The sequence below is a fragment of the Oncorhynchus clarkii genome, chromosome 4 (assembly GCF_045791955.1).
Source record: "Oncorhynchus clarkii lewisi isolate Uvic-CL-2024 chromosome 4, UVic_Ocla_1.0, whole genome shotgun sequence".
Lineage (NCBI taxonomy): Eukaryota > Metazoa > Chordata > Actinopteri > Salmoniformes > Salmonidae > Oncorhynchus > Oncorhynchus clarkii.
Window position 1 is genome coordinate 30,817,714 of NC_092150.1, and position 20,134 is coordinate 30,837,847.

The 20,134-nt window shown below is 40.9% G+C and overlaps 1 protein-coding gene across 1 annotated transcript in view; it reads right to left on the minus strand.

The window, feature by feature from the left end:
• The window catches only part of LOC139407666 (BMP/retinoic acid-inducible neural-specific protein 3-like), a 108,064-nt gene that overhangs the window by 17,576 nt on the left and 70,354 nt on the right, over positions 1-20,134 (minus strand). The window contains exon 7 of the mRNA XM_071151510.1: positions 16,611-16,833. Within this exon, the coding sequence (XP_071007611.1) occupies positions 16,611-16,833 (223 nt within the window). The remainder of the gene's footprint in view (positions 1-16,610; positions 16,834-20,134) is intronic.

Genomic DNA, 20,134 nt, shown 5'->3' on the forward strand with positions numbered 1-20,134 from the left:
GGTGTGCTCAGCAGAGGGGAAGAGCAAGATTTCTTTTGTATTTCTTGTGACTATGGCGTCTTATGTAGACGAGTTCATTCGCTTTCCATCAGAGGAACTGTTAGAATTATGTACTAAAGAACAGCTGTTGAAGATTGCGGAACACTACATGGTTGAAATTTGTGATAATTGGCAAAAAAATGATATTAGGTTGATATTGAAGGCCAATCTGATGGAGTGGTATTCTTGAAGTTACCACTGGGGCAGCCTCTGCTGAGGACTCGCCGTCTCACCATTTCATTACAATAGCTGCTCCATCTGTAAGCCCTAGTAGTCTTCTTTTTGAACAGCAGTAAGAACCTGCTTCTGTTACAGCTAGAGCATGATCGTGAGAAGCTAGAGCATGATAGGGTAAAGTATGAAAAGGAATTGGAATTTAAACAGGATTTGAAGTGTGCTAAAATCAAGCTGCAAAAAGAGCGGTTAGAGTTGGTTAGGGAAGGAACAATCGCAGGGTGAGAGTTTGCTCTGGGAAGGTGACAAATTTACTTAGGGGTCGCTCCTCTTTCGGTCGTGCTCCGGACACATTTGATATTGTTGGGAACTTACAGTTGTTGCCTAAATTTACATTATTTTTGTTGTTTGAGCCGGTTGCTGATGCTAGGAGTTGGCCTGATTCTGACCACAATTTAAATGTTGCAGTGTGTGACTGCTAAAGCGCAGGAAGCATATTCAGCTCTAGGTGTAGCCGACAGTGTCAGCTATGATAAGGTTAAAATTGCTGTGTTACAGATTTACGAATTGGTTCCTGAGGCTTACTGCCAACAATTTAGAACTTTAAAAAGGATGATCTTCACAGTTTAATCGCTGGTGTTCCGCCTCTGCAGTTATGACTTCCAAGGGCTATGTGATTGGATTATGCTAGAGCAATTTAAGGACAAAATCCCTGATCATATAGCCACATACATTAACGAACAAAAAGTAAAGACTGTTGCTGATGCTGCGGTTTTGGCAGACGAGTATGTTTTGACTCAAGTGTCTTTGCAGAGCCCCGTACTCGGAGTGAGTGGGGGCGTTTAGAGAGATTTGGGCCTGGCTCACCGAGATACTCTGGTTCACCGACAGAGTTTCATTCAACTAGGGTGGAGCCTGACTTCTGTGGTAAAGCTGCCTTTGGTCAAGAGTGTCACTGTCAAGGTTCAGGTCATTGGGGAACATGAATGTCCGGTTCTCAGCGCTAGGGGTAAATGCAGTACTTGCGCTTATGTTTAATCTAAGCCTACGGCGTTAGCAGCACCTGTTCCACATCAGTTTACTCCTGACACATTGTCTCATGCCGAGGGGCATGTGAAAATCCATATTGATCCAGACTATTTATTTACGGACATTACGGATGGTTTGTGTCTATGTTAGGAAGTAAGGACCTAGTGCCAGGGAAGATCCTGAGAGACACAGATGCCTCTGAATCATTTGAGTCTGTTACCCTTCTTTGCTGAGCCTGATTCGGGGAGTAGTGTTCTAATTAAGGGAATAGGTTTGAACACTGTCAGTTCCATTGCATAAACTGATGTTGAATTGTGGACTGGTGACAAATGAGGTTGTGTGGGGGTGCGTCCATCGTTGCCTATTGAGGGTATCGACGTTATCCTTGGGAGTAACTTGGCTGGTGAGCCTGTCTGCCTGTCATGTTCCCATCTCTAGTGGTTTCCGCTAAGCCGTCATTTGTAGGGATTCCTGATGAGAGTGCGCACAGTTTTCCCAGATGTGATCTCTGCGTGTGCGGTGACGCGTTCTGAGCCATGGCGACCTAGTCACTACGCCGGCTAACGTGAATGGCAAAGAAATCTGTCACTACTTTCCCTGTTATCCCATTATCTGTACCCCGGAGCAATGGGCTGACCCCACATTAGACGAGTTGCGTGACCAAATTGTGCCTGTGGAACAGTTGGGAGATGTCACCCATGGCTATTTTCTCTAAGAGGATGTCCTGATGAGGAAGTCAGTGTCTCATGGTAATTGTTTTGTGGGGGAGGCTATTAGTCAGGTTGTTGTACCAGTTAAGCTTTGTGAGTTGGTGTTGACAACTTCCCACAACGACGTTGCTGGACATATGGGTGGGAGGAAGCCTGACAATCGCATATTAAGACATTTCTTTTGGCCTAGGTTAAAGAGGGATATTTCTGAGTTCATTAACTTGTCACACCTTTCAATTATTTGGTAAACCTAATCAAGCTATTAAGTCGGTACCACTGTTTCCTTTTCTTGTACTCAGCCAACCTTTGAGTATCTGATTATTGACTGTGTTGGTCCTCTGCCTCGTTCTAAAAAGGGTATTAGTTACCTGCTCACTGTGATGTGTCAGACCACTAGGTTTCCTGCTGCCTATCCTTTCCGGTCTATCACCACTGAGTATGTGCTAAAAGTTTTGACTCAGTTGATCTCAATGTTTGGAATCCCTATGGTCATTCAGAGTGATCAAGAATCTAATTTCACCTCATCTGTTTGGTCAGGTTCTCCAACAGCTCCATATTAAACACAATTTGTCTAGCGCCTATCAAGCGGGGCATATTTGATTGGCGAACTGAGCCTCGTCACTTTAGTCCAGGTGACCAGGTTCTTGCTCTGCTGTCAATTGTTGGTTCTTTCTTTTCAAGCAAACTTTCAAGGTCCATATACGGTTGTGTGCACTAAGCAAAACTATCTAGTTGCCACTCCAGAACGGAGAAAAGCACACCATCTGTGCCATGTAAATCTGTTAAAACCCTATTATGCACGTTCCTGAGGCCGAACAGTGGGAGTCTACAGAGGACGGTAAAACCTGTTCTTTTGGCCGATACCGTTATTTCGCAGGGTTCTTGTCATGCCAGGTCCGTGCATGGGGAGGAATATGTTCCTGGTCCCGACGATTGCATACTGCAGAGTAGATTGAAAAATTCAGAGACGCTGGATATTTTAGACAGCCTTCTCGCTTATCTACCTGTTGATGGGCAGGAAGAGATGGTCGGTCTGATTCTGAGATTTCCTCATTTGTTTGCTGATACACCTACATATACAAACTTAATAGAACACAATATTGACATTGGAGATGCTGAACCCATTTGGTTCTATATAGTTTCTTCAGAAAAACTGAGTTGTCTGTATGTTGAGGTCAGGTACATGCTGAAGAGTGATATAGCAGAGCCTACTTTCTCCAGTTGGGCTTCTCCATGTATCTTGGTCAGTAAACCGGATGGGACTGATAATGTTGTTGCTGACGCGCTCTCGTGCGCCCTGTTCCTGAATGTCCATGTGACTGACCAGTTATTTTGTTTGGTATTGTCCTGTTCTATCACTTCTGTCTGTTCCCTTCTGGTCTCGTTTTCTTCTTTCCTCTTAAAGGTTGCTTCCTGTGTGCAAAGGTTGCTGAGGTCTGGGGAGGATGAGGTTGGCTGGGGAAAGTGGATGTGTGAACACGTACCCCACCTCATGGATTTAGGATGCAGGCTGGGTCATTTGGGATGCAGGGGGGGTCTTCTATTAGGATACAGGGTAGTATTTTGTTTGTGTGACTGGTATGGTGTTCCGGGGTCCTTGTTGGTCCCCGGTTTTATGGGGGGATGATGACCCTCCCACTCTGTCTGCTGACTTTCTCTTTGCTCTTGTTTTCCTTAATAGGATGTCAGTGGGCGGAGCCGGGATGGTCGTCAGTGAATTGGGACACACTTGGGCTCGGGTGTGTCCCGGGATAAATACACCGCTTCCCCATTTGGGAGACTGTCTCCATGCAGACACTGATAGATTTTGGTTGTGGCACATTTGTGGCCGTTTTGGTTGATTACTTTGGCACCTTTCAACACCTCATTATCACATTTATGCACGCAAACACTCACTTACTCTACTAATTACTGACTACACACATCATTGTTAATTGTATTTAGTTTACTTTAGTTAATAAATATATTTTATTCCTTATCTCTACGCTGTCTCCCTTTTGTTACGAACTTCGAGCCGGTTTGTGAAAAGAGTTAGTCACCAACGATAACATGAAAACAGCATAACCAGTTCTGCTAGGGCGAGTGGGGTGTTTTCTCATTGTGTCTTCAAGTAGCTAGCAAGCTATCCAACATTAGCCAGCTAGCTTGGGTGCTTGACTGCCGTTGTGAGGTCAGACAGTTCGGCTCAACTCTACTCATCTGCCAGGACGTCCGGTGTGCGCTCTGAACACGAAACGCTCTGAATTTACTAACGGACAATCTGATAGCACAGTTGCAGTCACCAATGCTCTGGAAAACATAACAGCATAACCAGCTCTGCTAGGGCGAGTAATGTTCATTGAGCTGTTCTCGCTCACTTAGATGTCTGGAAGTAGCTGGCTTGGGTGCTTGACTGCTATTGTTAGTACATTCAAAAGTGAGTTTACAAGTTTCTCAACTTCTAAAGCAATATGTTTTTCCCATACAAATGCTGTGTGATATACCATTGTGTAGCTCTGAGTCTCTACTTTTATCCAAAGTAAAAAAGTAAATTTCTAATTTTGCTACATAAGACCGATTTGAGCAGGTCGGTCACATATGTATTTTGATGTCTTCACTATTCTACAATGTAAAAAATAATAAAACAAAGAAAAACCCTTGAATTAGTACATTGGTTCTTTCTTTAAATGTTACGAGCTTATGCCGCAACCGTTAGTGTAGATGGTGGTATTCTGTCATTGCACCACACTACTCACAATGCTGTTCTATCGGTATTCTAATCTGTGGCATTTAATGGAGACGTTTTGAGTCAGTCTCTCCTCTGGCACTAGAGTCCTGCATCAGGCAACAAGAAAAACTGTCGGTGGTCATGGAGTTGAGCGAACTTGGGTAAATACAATGAGGCAATGTCACTTGACATGTGGACTGAAGATTTTTGAAATAGACACAGTGGGCTTTTGGTTTCTTTCCCTCTAAAAACAGAAATAAATAATTCTAAATAACAAACTGGCTTTATTGAAAATGATGTATTTATTTAAAATGTTCAATAGCCTTTTTCCCTTTATTAATATATCCAATATTATTTTTTAAACAAGCCATACAAAGTTGGTTTCAGACAAAAAAGGAACTTGTCTGTCGGCCCTGCATTAAAATACCCATTTAAAAAAAAAGTGAATTGTGATAAATAAAAATATAGCAGTTTCATTTAAGAAACAAAACATTGACATCTGTGCCATATAGATTGGAACATAGTTGGGAAGAGCTTTTCGATGTACCGATTCCATGGCACAGGCTTTATGAATTGACACGCAATTTTCCACTAATTATAACCTACTGCAGGCTTAAAACCTATGGGTTTAACCCTCCTGTTGTATTCGTTTCATGTTAATTAATTCTGTGTTCCCAGTCCTAAATGACCGCTCCATTATAGCTGATTATAAATCCATAATACATACCACCTAATGTTGTTTTAGAAATGTTTATCAACTGAAGTTCTTATGTACGTTACACGTTTTGAACTTGTATTTGGTATTTATGGGCTGCAGGCCTCATTGACTTGAGCTCATATAACTTGTTTTGAGTTTAAAAAAAAGCACAATGTATGGACTATAACAAATATTTAGATTAAACATATTGTGCTCTTTATCAGACTACTTTGTGTCAAAGTTTAACAAGGACTTTTGTTTTGAAACCATTTCATTTATAGACTAGATTTTGTCATCATCCCGGGATATGGTGTCTCGTTGGGGTCAGTCACCCTGATCACATTTTCAGCCGACATCCGACCTCTTCTCTCAGGTGGGGATGAAGACCAGGACCAATTCCCATTCTTTGACTGGAATGTAACAACCTCAGCAGGGCCCTCTTCCTCATCACTGGATTGTTCCACATCGGTTGTCTCTTGGTCTGGATCATATTCTGTGTTGTCTTCAACTTCTGACACTTCCTCCTCTAATGCATCTTCACTGTCAGTTTCCTGGCCTTTCTCCTCATCACCAAATATATGATCAAGAGCCTCACATACAGTATATCGTTTGGTTATTGTGCTGCCATAGAATTAATTGTGAGCAAGGCCTCAAAAAAGCTTTATATACCAGAGCTGTGACAAAAGTTCTATATATTATTGAAACAATGTTGCGATTGTTTGTGAGAATGCCAACAAGTGTGGTTCCTGTGGGGGAAATATTCTATTGGGGAAAGGTTCCTGTGGGAGTTGCCATGGAAGCCAAGAAGGGGAGTGAGGTGTGAATGTATGTGCTCAAACACACATGCATGTGAGGGTCTGGGAGGGGATGCCAACAGGTGTGGTTCCCGTGGGGGAAAGGTTCTATTGGGGAAATTTTCCCGTGGGGGTTGCCATGGAAGCCAAGAAGGGGAGTGAAGTGTGTGTGTGTTTGCTCAAACATGAATGTGAGGGTCTGGGAGAGGAAGTGTGTCCATCCGATGAATGGGCATGTGCCTGAACAAAATTTTATACACCAATTGTAGTCTCACCCATTAATTTCTTATGACCGGTCATTTTTGACCAGGAACACCACAGGTGTATAAAAGTTAAATAAAACACCGCAAATTTTATGAAAATCATCCAAATGTATTTTGTGTGTTCAGATGCCCTATGTGGACAAAGTCATGGAACATTATGACAATCCGATTAAATGACTACATTTTTCAGAGAGAACTTGTAAATCGGCCAATTCGACCAGAACACAGCAGGAGGGTTAACCTTCTGAATGAATTATTATATTGAAGATAGAAGCCGCCTCTTAATGAGATCCCGAGAGCCGATCTGTTATCCAACGATTATTATTGTTATACTGTAATTAACCATGCATTATTATATAAAAGCCCCTTAGATATTCTCACATACCAGATTTGCCGTTACGAAAAATGATCTGCTCCTGTTGTGTGTTCAGTCATTTGTAACAATGAAGAATGTAAACAAGCATAATGTGCATTTTTTTTTAGATGCTGTGTTTTTATTTACAGTAATGATGGACAGCTGGAGGCATTTTGAAAACATGTTTAGAAACACTTTTTTTTCACAAGTGTACTTTAGCAGGTGTGACACATCATGCAAACAATGTTTACATGATGGGCTATTAGCAGGACAATAGACTCTTCATATATTGATTTATTTACAGAATTATAATTCAATAGCCCGGCTACTGTAGGTGTGATATTCCCCCAAACTTGCAATGTATATGCTTATTTCAACTACCATTTAGTTGCACTTCCCCCCAGCTCAATGACCACGGTAAAACCTTGTGTAGATTATCAATGTATTTGTTGCATTATTGTATCGCCAATTTCTCAAGTTAAAACTTGATGGCCATCACCAGTTCATCTTTGCTTGTAGGCCTTGCAGAGTTACAGATTAATGTTTTCAGTTGATGCCAAACAAGTTTGATCGGGTTTAAAATCAGGAGACCTACAGTGGGGCAAAAAAGTATTTAGATGAGAGAGGCCTGTAATTTTCATCATAGGTTCACTTCAACTATGACAGACAAAATTAGGAAAAAAAATCCAGAAAATCACATTGTAGGATTTTTAATGACTTTATTTGCAAATTATGGTGGAAAATAAGTATTTGGTCACCTACAAACAAGCAAGATTTCTGGCTCTCACAGACCTGTAACTTCTTCTTAAAGAGGCTCCTCTGTCCTCCACTCGTTACCTGTATTAATGGCACCTGTTTGAACTTGTTATCAGTATAAAAGACACCTGTCCACAACCTCAAACAGTCACACTCCAAACTCCACTATGGCCAAGACCAAAGAGCTGTCAAAGGACACCAGAAACAAAATTGTAGACCTGCACCAAGCTGGGAAGACTGAATCTGCAATAGGTACGCAGCTTGGTTTGAAGAAATCAACTGTGGGAGCAATTATTAGGAAATGGAAGACATACAAGACCACTGATAATCTCCCTCGATCTGGGGCTCCACGCAAGATCTCACCCCGTGGGGTCAAAATGATCACAAGAACGGTGAGCAAAAATCCCAGAACCACATGGGGGGACCTAGTGAATGACCTGCAGAGAGCTGGGACCAAAGTAACAAAGCCTACCATCAGTAACACACTACGCCGCCAGGGACTCAAATCCTGCAGTGCCAGACGTGTCCCCCTGCTTAAGCCAGTACATGTCCAGGCCCATCTGAAGTTTGCTAGAGAGCATTTGGATGATCCAGAAGAAGATTGGGAGAATGTCATATTGTCAGATGAAACCAAAATAGAACTTTTTGGTAAAAACTCAACTCGTCGTGTTTGGAGGACAAAGAATGCTGAGTTGCATCCAAAGAACACCAAACCTACTGTGAAGCATGGGGGTGGAAACATCATGCTTTAAGGGCTGTTTTTCTGCAAAGGGACCAGGACGACTGATCCCTTTGTAAAGGAAAGAATGAATGGGGCCATGTATCGTGAGATTTTGAGTGAAAACATCCTTCCATCAGCAAGGGTATTGAAGATGAAACGTGGCTGGGTCTTTCAGCATGACAATGATCCCAAACACACCGCCCGGGCAACGAAGGAGTGGCTTCGTAAGAAGCATTTCAAGATCCTGGAGTGGCCTAGCCAGTCTACAGATCTCAACACCATAGAAAATCTTTGGAGGGAGTTGAAAGTCCGTGTTGCCCAGCAACAGCCCCAAAACATCACTGCTCTAGAGGAGATCTGCATGGAGGAATGGGCCAAAATACCAGCAACAGTGTGTGAAAACCTTGTGAAGACTTACAGAAAATGTTTGACCTCTGTCATTGCCAACAAAGGGTATATAACAAAGTATTGAGATAAACTTTGGTTATTGACCAAATACTTATTTTCCACAATAATTTCAAATAAATTCGTAAAAAATCCTACAATGTGATTTCCTGGATTTCTTTTTCTCATTTTGTCTGTCATAGTTGAAGTGTACCTATGATGAAAATTACAGGCCTCTCTCATCTTTTGAAGTGGGAGAACTTGCACAATTGGTGGCTGACTAAATACTTTTTTGCCCCACTGTACATGTAGAGATTAAAAAATAATTTTAGATATAATGTAGGTCTACCGTAGGCGACATAAGTCGCACTAGTGTTGAGACTAGTCAGTTCACCCTAACATTTCCATTGCTCTTCTGACAACAGAACTTAATGAACTGCTCATCAGGCACAGCAAAGGCTGTCTAGACATTTATGCTGTTCCGCTATTCCAAGGATGTGTAACCAAAGAGAGATACGAGAGGACATAGAATACCAACTAGGATGGATCCAGAAGCAACTGTGGCTTACCAGTGAACCTTCGGGTGTTCATCATTAATACTGTGTCTCAGAAGTTTCTGTCCATGACTGATGCAACCCGAAAAAGCATTAAAGACCGAGTTAATGAGTTATTGAGGTCAATGAGAAAGTCTGGCCTGCTCTCCCTTAGGTAAAGAATTAGGCACTTTCCCATGTTTACTACAGTATGTACTGTAGGCTATGTGTACTTGTCAGACTGCACAGTAGCCTAATAAACACATACATTTTTAAATAGTTTTTTTTTTACCATGGTAGATGCTGTGTTTTTGGTTGATGGCCAACATTAAAAACTGTCAAATGCTTTTGTGAATTCAACCGCTTTATTAATTAATTATTTAAGGCTCCTTTCTCTTCTCTGTGCTGGAGTGAAAGCAACAAATGAAAGCAACAAATTGTTGCTTACTGGAACACCCAAAGTCATTCAATTGTTATAATAGGATTTGAAGCAATAGCCTACCCGCGTATTTCAGCACAGTTTCATGCTGCTTATCAAGACCAAGGGGACTGTTCTTAAATCAATGTTAGGATTATTCTGCTCTTCACTCTCAGTCACTTAGTAGCCTACTCCGGACCGGTCACGTTGTACAGAACCAACTTTTGAAAGCCAGTCACCGCTTCCCCCCACCATAATCTCTTTCTTACGTCAACAGTGAAGAGGCGACTCCGGGATGCTGGCCTTCTAGGCAGAGTTGCAAAGGAAAAGCCATCTCAGACTGGCCAATAAAAAGAAAAGATTAAGATGGGCAAAAGAACACAGACGCAGAGGAACTCTGCTTAGAAGGCCGGTATCCCGGAGTTGCCTCTTCACTGTTGACGTTGAGACTGGTGTTTTGCGGATACTCTTTAATAATGAAGCTAGACACTCTAATATACTTGTTTTCTTGATCAGTTGTGTGTACTGGGGCCTCCCACTCTTTCTATTCTGGTTAGAGACAGTTTTGCGCTGTTCTGTGAAGGGAGTAGTACACAGCGTTGTATGAGATCTTCAGTTTCTTGGCAATTTCTCGCATGGAATAGCCTTCATTTCTCAGAACAAGAGTTGACTGACAAGTTTCAGAAGAAAGTTATTTGTTTTGAGCCTGTAATTAAACCCACAAATGCTGATGCTCCAGATACTCAACTAGTCTAAATGCCAGTTTTATTGCTTCTTTAAAATCAGGACAACAGTTTTCAGCTGTGCTAACATAATTGTAAAAGTTTTTTTAATGATCAATTAGCATTTTAAAATGATAAACTTGGATTAGATAACACAACGTGCCATTGTAACACAGGAGTGATGGTTGCTGAAAATGGGCCTCTGTACGCCTATGTAGATATTCTATTACAAATCAGACGTTTCTAGCTCCAATAGTCATTTACAACATTAACAATGTCTACACTGTACTTCTCATCAATTTGATGTTATTATTAATGGACCAAAAATGAGCTCTTCTTTCAAAAACAAGGACATTTCTAAGTGACCCCAAACTTTTGAACAGTAGTGTATACCAAATATTTATTTGAAAAGACTGTCTTTAAAATATTTCCAACGATATGTATTTGAAGTAATTGTAAACACATGCCAATACTTTACACATTGTATTTTGAAAAACATTCCAATATTCAACTTATTTTCTTTCAAATTAAGCTCTTAAAACTTAAAACTTGTTTTCAAATGTATTGAAAAGTAATTGAAATACCTGAAATAGTATTTGAACCCAGGTCGTTGTGTGTGAATATGTATCTGTCAGCCACCTCACTGAGTGCTGGGGAAATGTGAAATCAGAGAGGAGGAACCAGCTACAGGGATTCTAAGACACTAACTCACTCTCTCCCTCTCTCACACAAACACACACACACACACACAGACAATGTAGCTTATACTGTACAATCTGTGCTTTTTTACAAGTTGAAGATATTATTTTACAACTACTGTGCTCTATCTAATTTGACACTGATCCTTTTGAAATGTTGAACGTGAACAATGAGGAATCAGCAACAGAAGAATAGTTTTCCATTTTCAGATCAGGAAGAAATATAATTTTGCTTGCAAAGACTTCAAAGATTTGGACAAATACTCATTCAAGGATTTTTCTTTACTTTACTATTTTCTACATTTTAGAATAATAGTGAAGACATCAAAACTATGAAATAACACATATGTAACCAAAAGTATTTTTGCCTTGACACCTTTCACACTCTTGTTATTCTCTCAACCAGCTTCACCTGGAATGCTTTTCCAACAGTCTTGAAGGAGTTCTCACATGCTGGGCACTTGTTGGCTGCTTTTCCTTCACTCCGCAGTCCAAGTCATCCCAAACCATCTCAATTGGGTTGAGGCCAGGCCATCTGATGCGGCACTCCATTACTCTCCTTCTTGGTCAAATAGCCCTTACACAGCCTGGGGGTGTGGAGGGTCATTGTCCTGTTGGAAAACAAATTATAGTCCCACTAAGTGCAAACCTGATGGGGTGGCGTATCGCTGCAGAATGCTGTGGTAGCCATTCTGGTTAACCTTAACTTGAATTCTAAATATATCACCAACAGTGTCACAAGCAAAGCACCACCACATTATCGCACCTCATGATCCATGCATCACGGTGGGAACCACACATACAGAGATAATCCGTTCACCTGCTCTGCGTTTCACAAAGACATGGCGGTTGGAACCAAAAATCTCACATTTGGACTCAGACCAAAGGACATATTTCAGTCTAATTCAAATCAAAGGAAAAAGGAAACTGCACACTGCTCGTGATAGTATCAAGAGCAGTGCGCGGTTTCCTTTTTCCTTCATCTTGTTCATCTGTTGCCATGCACCTGCAAAAATGATTGCTCAGATGTGCGAGTGCCTTTTTGAATTTTGAAGTTTAAATCAAATCAAATTGTATTAGTCACATGCCCCGAATACAACTGCTGTAGACCTTACAGTAAAATGCTTACTTACGAGCCCCTAACCAATCATGCAGTTTAAAACCCCCCAGCTAAGAATAAGAAATACAAGTAACAAGTATTTAAAGAGCAGCATTAAAATAACAATAGCGAGACTATATAAAAGGGGTAATGTGCGGGGACACTGGCTAGTTGAGGTAATATGTACATGTAGGTAGAGTGACTATGCATAGATGGTAACAGAGTAGCAGTGGTGTAAAAGAGAGGGGGGGTAATGCAAATAGCCTGGGGAGCCATTTGATTAGATGTTCAGGAGTCTTATGGCTTGGAGGTAGAAGCTGTTTAGAAGCCTCTTGGAGCTAGATTTGGTGTTCCGGTACTGCTTGCCATGCGGTAGCAGAGAGAACAGGGTGGCTGGAGTCTTTGACAACTTTTAGGGCCTTCCTCTGACACCCTGCCTGGTATAGAGGTCCTGGATGGCAGGAAGCTTGGCCCCAGTGATGTACTGGGCCTTTCGCATTACCCTCTGTAGTGCCTTGTGGTCGGAGGCCGAGCAGTTGCCATACCAGGCAGTGATGCAACCAGTCAGGATGCTCTCAATGGTGCAGCTGGAGAAACATTTGAGGATCTGAGGACCCATGCCAAAGCTCTTCAGTCTCCTGAGGGGCAATAGGTTTTGTCGTGCCCTCTTCACAACTGTCTTGTGTGCTTGGACCATGTTAGTTTGTTGGTGATATGGACACCAAGAAACTTGAAGCTCTCAACCTGCTCCGTCGATGAGAATGGGGGTGTGCTTGGTCCTCTTTTTTTCCTGTAGTCTACAATCTACTTTGTCTTGATCACGTTGAGGGAGAAGATGTTATCCTGGCACCACATGGCCAGTTCTCTGACCTCCTCCCTATAGGCTGTCTCGTTGTTGTCGGTGATCAGGCTGTTGTGACACTGTTGTGTCATCAGCAAACTTAATGGTGTTGGGAGTCGTGCCTGGCCGTGCAGTCAAGAGTGAACAGGGAGTACAGGAGGGGACTGAGCACGTACCACTGAGGGGCCACTGTGTTGAGGATCAGCGTGGCGGATGTGTTGTTACCTACCCTTACCACCTGGGGGCGGCCCGTCAGGAAGTCCAGGATCCAGTTGCGGAGGGAGGTGTTTAGTCCAAGGGTCCTTAGCTTATTGATGAGCTTTGAGGGCACTATGGTGTTGAACGCTGAGCTGTAGTCAATGAATAGCATTCTCACATAGGTGTTCCTTTTGTCCAGGTGGGAAAGGGCAGTGTGGAGTGCAATAGAGATTGTATCATCTGTGGATCTAATGTATATTGCTTGTGTTTGTTGGCCCTAGCAAGTCCATTATTATTTTTTGTGTCCTTTAGTAGTGGTTTCTTTGCAGCAATCGACCATGAATGCCTGATTCACGCAGTCTCCTCTGAACAGTTGATGTTGAGATGTGTCTGTTACTTGAACTCTGTGAAGCATTCGTTTGGGCTGCAATCTGAGGTGCAGTTAATGCTAATGAATTTATCCTCTGCAGCAGAGGTAACTCTGCGTCTTCCTTTCCTGTGGTGGTCCTCATGAGAGATAGTTTCATCATAATGTTTGATGGTTTTTGTGACTGCATTGTCAGAATAAATCAAATGTATTTATAAAGTCCTTCTAACATCCGCTGATGTCACAAAGTGCTGTACAGAATCCCAGCCTAAAACCCCAAACAGTAAGCAATGCAGGTGTAGAACCTTTCAAAGTTCTTGAAATGTTCCGTATGTTTCATATCGTAAAGTAATGATGGATTGTCATTTCTCTTTGCTTATTTGAACTGTTCCTTCCTTAATATGGACTTGGTTTTTTACAAAATAATGGTATCTTACCTTGTCACAACACAACTGGCTCAAAGGCATTAAGGGAAGAAATTTCACAAATTAACTTTTAACAAGGCCCACCTGTTAATTTAAATGCATTCCAGATGACCACCTCATGAAGCTGGTTGAGAGAACGCCAAGAGTGTGCAAAGCTGTCATCAAGGCAAAGGGTTGCTACTTTGAAGAAACTCAAATATAAAATATATTTGGGTTTAACACTTTTTTGGTTACTACATGATAACAGATGTGTTATTTCATAGTTTTGATGTCTTCACTATTCACTAAAAACCCTGGAGTGAGTAGGTGTCAACTTTTTGACTGGTACTGTATAATTTAGCTACTCTACCTGCTACATTCATGATGAGAAAACTAAGTAGCTAGCTAGCCAAGTTGCTAGTTAGCTAACTAAGTAGCTAGCTAGCCAAGTTGCTAGTTAGCTAACTAAGTAGCTAGCTAGCCAAGTTGCTAGTTAGCTAACTAAGTAGCCAGCTAGCCAAGTTGCTAGTTAGCTAACTAAGTAGCTAGCTAGCTAAGTTGCTAGTTAGCTAACTAACTAGCTAGCTAGCCAAGTTGCTAGTTAGCTAACTAACTAGCTAGCTAGCCAAGTTGCGAGTTAGCTAACTAACTAGCTAGCTAGCCAAGTTGCTAGTTAGCTAACTAATTAGCTAGCTAGACAAGTTGATAGTTAGCTAACTAAGTAGCTAGCTAGCCAAGTTGCTAGTTAGCTAACTAAGTAGCTAGCTAGCCAAGTTGCTAGTTAGCTAACTAAGTAGCTAGCTAGCCAAGTTGCTAGTTAGCTAACTAAGTAGCTAGTTGCTAGTTAGCTAACTAACTAGCTAGCTAGCCAAGTTGCTAGTTAGCTAACTAACTAGCTAGCTAGCCAAGTTGCGAGTTAGCTAACTAGCTAACTAACTAGCTAGCTAGCTAGCCAAGTTGCTAGTTAGCTAACTAACTAGCTAAGTTGCTAGTTAGCTAACTAACTAGCTAGCCAAGTTGCTAGTTAGCTAAGCTGGTTAGTTAGCTAGACAGCTTATATTAACCAGTAATACAAAATATGCCTAAACCTTTTAAAACTTTCGCTGTCACCTTGAAGCTTGATAGGGGGTAAACAATTATCTCTAATTCTTTACTAGCTAGATGCCCAATTAGCTTTTATTCCTCTATGAATCTAGCTAGCCCTACTGGCTGCCGGCTAAACCAACATTCTTGATTCTAGTTACTAAGATAAATAAAACAACTAAAATGAGCTACTCAATTTAGCGTTAACTTCTTTGAAGTATTTTCTGAACAGCTTCTCAAGCCTGTTTCTCCAGTTGTCAACCATACACCATTTACACACTCATTTGTGGCACCCAGATTCAAAAATTACAGTTGGAACTCTGAAAATAAGTGATTGTTGTTGCTAGGCTACCAGTTACATTGCTTTTTAGCTTACGGATTGCAGGTGCCTTTAAAAGTATAGCTTGTGTCTGAAATAATTATATGGATTTAATATGTCAAATTATTGAGCATATCCTCAAAACTCAAATAAGCATCAGAAATTGTCCTAATTGAGCATATCAAAATGTATATCAAGATCCTGATATGGACCTCAGTCAAGAGCCTATGCATTGTATGTGCTGAGAAAATATACTATGTAGGCCTACAGTCAGTATATACAGAAATCCAGAGGGAATCCAAAAGTGATTTGTGCATGAAAGAAAAATATGGGTTTAATATTTGTCAAATTATTGAGTATGTGGTGAAAACTCAGTAATGCCTCTGAAATCCTCTTTATTTTCAGCATATCAACATTTGCATATGGACAGCCAAGAGAAGCATATTTCGAATCAATATAGTTTCATATCTTGAATGTGCTGAGAAAACACAGATATGCAATGTATACAGTCAGTATTTGTCAACATGAGAGAAAATAGGTTGTCACATATTTCAGGATATTGAATGAGTCCATATCCAGCCATAGGAAATGCCCATGTGTGATATTCAGAGTAATCCCAATAGCATACATGTCTAAAAGGCACATCTGGATTCTGAAATTCTCAGGACACTGTGCATATCCAAAAATATGCATTGGAAATGGTCTGTATTCTTTAGAATATCAAAAATGTGTCATGTAAAGATATCCCCTGATTATGGACCCTTTTTGCCCAGTGCTTGTGTCTCCCCTGTTTGGTTTGCTCCATGTTTGTTTTTACACCATACCGTAAGTTTGTGGGGGTTTTCTTTTCCTTTAATTTGTCTATTAATTAAGGGAATCTAGTGGGCATCCAGGGTGGGTGTTAAGACGCTTCTCGATTTCGCTTGGCCAGCACCCCCATGGTTCCCTTTCAGAACCCCTTTTAAAACCTCACCTGTTTTCTTTTGGTTGTTTGTTCCATTTTTATGTTGGGTGACTATTTTTTGTTTCTTATTGGGGAATGTAACACCCAGTACACCACCATTTTACTATTTCCTTTTGCAATACATCCTATTTTACTATGATGTCTTACGAGGGCCTTGAAACTCCATTTGTCACATTTCTACTGATTGCACTAAAAATTAATACTTTCCCAATGATCGATTGTATTTTTTTCAGATCTCCTTACAGTACTTTCTGTATGTCCATCTGAACAGACATTATGACTGAACATTCACTCCTCACAGGGACTGTTTATCATTTATCATAACATGTTCTCACCTCTTTCTCAGCACAATGACTGTCAGCTGTGTCCGACACCTCTTGCTGAGGGTGAAGAGTTTGTCAACGATCCGTCTGGATTTGGCGATAAGCTGTCTGCTGCTGAGATCTAGCTGTCTGTAGCGCTGATGGACGGCAGGCTCCATTTTCCAGAAGTACTGTATGGCAGATGTGTTGAGGGCGTAGAATGTCGGTAGTCTTCGTACAAAGTTCTGGAACTCCTCTGCAAGGCAGACAGGTGTGAAGAGGTTTAATGCTCCATTACAGTTCTGCTCCGCTTAGTACTTCATATGATTCTGTTAATTTTGGCTCATAGTCAAACGGATCACTTTAGGGAGATGGCACATGGGAATTGGTTTGCTGGGCCACCGTGGGGGAAACTGGAAGTGATACTATGTGACACATATGATAAATGGGGAGAGGCTGAACTAAACGTGGGTTTGTGTATGAAGTGTCCTAGCAGATCAAGCTCATCTCTGTGTGTGGAGGCCAAACAGAAACTGAAAATGTTACCTTGCTTCAGGATATCCGGTTTAATGAGTGAATAGGGGCATAACAGGAATTAATCAAAATATCTTCAGAGCTATCAATAGCCATTGAATAAATCCAACCTAATCTAACAAGTGACTGTGATATTTACAATTAACATTGGTGTGGATTTCTATCTGATTACAATAGGCATTTGTTCTCAGATTAGCCATTTTGTAATACACTACATGACCATAAGTATGTGGACGCCTGCTTATTGAACATTACATTCCAAAATCATGGGCATTAATATGGAGTTGGTCCCCCTTTTTGCTGCAGCCTCTACTCTTCAGGGAAGCCTTCCACTAGATATTGGAACATTGTTATGGGGACTTGCTTTCATTTAGCCACAAGAGCATTAGTGAGGTAGGGCACTGATGTTGGGTGATTAGGCCTGGCTCATAGTCGGCATTCCAATTCATCCCAAAGGTGTTCGATGGGGTTAAGGTCAGGCCAGTCAAGTTCTTCCACACCGATATTAACAAACCATTTATGTATGGACCTAGCTTTGTCCAGGAAACAGGAAAGGGCTTTACCCAAACTGTTGCGACAAAGTTGGAAGCACAGAATCATCTAGAATATCATTGCATGCTGTAGAGTTAAGATTTCCCTTTACTGGAACTAAAAGGAACAGACCCTACTGCTCAGCCATGGAAACCCCTTTCATGAAACTCCCGACAAACAGTTATTGTGCACATGATGCAAAACGCTTCATATGGGGATGGTTTCTGTTTTTTGAAAGTTACATATCTTGAAAACTTGATTGTTGACAAGCAAAACCTTTCAGGACCATGTCGAAATTGGACGAATGAAACAAATACAAAAATATTGTTTTGGGTGGAATTTTCCTTTAAAGTTGTTGTACTAGTCCACTTGTAGTCCTGATTGTTGCAAAATTCGTTCAAGATATGTGAATCATTTCAGGAAACTAGGCGTATGTCGCACGTCACTACTTCACAGGAGAGGCATTTGAACGTAAACATATAATTTTTTCAAAATGCATTTTTGGGGTGAAATGCCTTCTGGAACATGTGATCATTCATGTGCCTTAATAACAATACAATGGTTAAATTACAAGCCTAGTTGGTTGGAATAAGGATGAATAAGGTGCCCAGAGTAAACTAGAGTAAACTACCTGCTACTCAGGCCCAAAAGCTAGAACATGCATAGATTTGGTTAGAAAACACTCTGAAGTTTCTAAAACTGTTTGAATGATGTCTGTGAGTATAACAGAACTCATAAGGCAGGCAAAAACCTGAGAAAAAAATCCAACCAGGAAGTGGGAAATCTGAGGTTTGTAGTTTTTCAAATCATTGCCTATCCAATATACAGGGTCTATGGGGTCATATTGCACTTCTTAAGGCTTCCACTAGATGTCAGCCATCTTTAGAACCTTGTTTCAGGCTTCTACTATGAAGGGGGAGAGAATAATTTCAAATGAGGTTTTTGGACATAAAGATGAACTTTATCGAACAAAACACACTTATTGTCTAAAATGGAGTCCTGTGAGTGCCATCCGGTGAAGATCAAAGGTTAGTGATTAATTTTAACGCTATTTCTGAGTTTTGTGACACCTCTCCTTCTTTGGAAAATGTCTCTCTGTTTCTCTGTGACTTGGCGCTGACCTAACATAATCGCAAGGTGTGCTTTCGCCGTAAAGCCTTTTTGAAATCAGACACTGTGGCTGGATTAACGAGAAGTTTATCTTTAAAATGGTGTATAATACTTGTTTGAGGAATTTTAATTATGAGATTTCTGTTGTTTTTAATTTGGCGCCCTGCAATTTCACTGGCTGTTGTTGAGGTGGGACCTCCTAGAGAAGTTAACCACAGAAAAAGTTAAGAACCTTCCCGCTAGCCATGATTGGCTGAGATAATGGATGGGCTAGACATGCCAAGAGATGAGTTTGGATTGGTCTGTCATGTAGCATGCTTCTGTCTAGAACATGAGCTGCTCAGTATGTGTAGGTAATCCTTTCTAACAACTATTTTTTTAAGGATATCACGAAAAACTGCAAATGTGTTGATAATGCTCTCCAATTTCTGGAAGACGATCATGCCATGCTTACTCTCTCTGACTCTGAAAATGAGTCAGACGATGAGGAAATCCCTGATTTAAGTAAAAACATTTTCATTGAACCAGACATTGTGGAGTCTTCTGGAACAGCGATGGACAGTGTTGTTGTCACAGAGGAAGTGCACTGAGTTTTGATATCGGTGGAAGCGTAGTATGATAGCTAAGGAGATTAAGAAAATTCAGAAGTTTTATTGCAAATATGCGGAGGGAGTTGAAAAGAGAACACACAGAAGGCTGATGTATAAAACTCCTGAATCTGGATTACATCTTCAAACTAAGGGGGAGCATGACATCTGTGACAGAGACGTAGAAGTGCTCATCCATGTATACTGTAAGAGTCTTGCTAGCAACATTTTCAGATATTATACGTTTCTCTATTTAGTCAGAAAGTTGTTTATTGGCTAGCTACATGTCTAAATAAAAGAATCCACTATACAAGTAACCATTTACAGCTTCTGTATCCTGTGCATGTGACAAATAAACATAGATTTTATTTTAAATAGTGTGTGTTTACCAGACAGTAATGTGAAGAACATGACTTGCACCAAAGTCAAATTAGGATATAACGTTAGGCCAACGAGACATACCCTGCTTTTATTTCGTCACACTCACAACCGTAAGCTATTTTCTGTAATTATCTCACCATTCACTTGTAAATAATGATCTTGTGAGTTTATTTCCGTGTAATAATGCATTACAAAATGACCTCAAGTTAAGACAGTGTCAGCTACAATATGGTAATTATTTGAGCTGGCTAGCCAGAAAACATAACACTAGTTAGCTATCCAACCAGCTACAAACAAACTAAGACATTGTTTAGATAGTTACTTTTATTTGCCGGATTTCTAGATTGACATACAGTTGAAGTCGGAAGTTAACACAAACTAGTCTTAATGACTCCAACCTAAGTCTTTCAACCA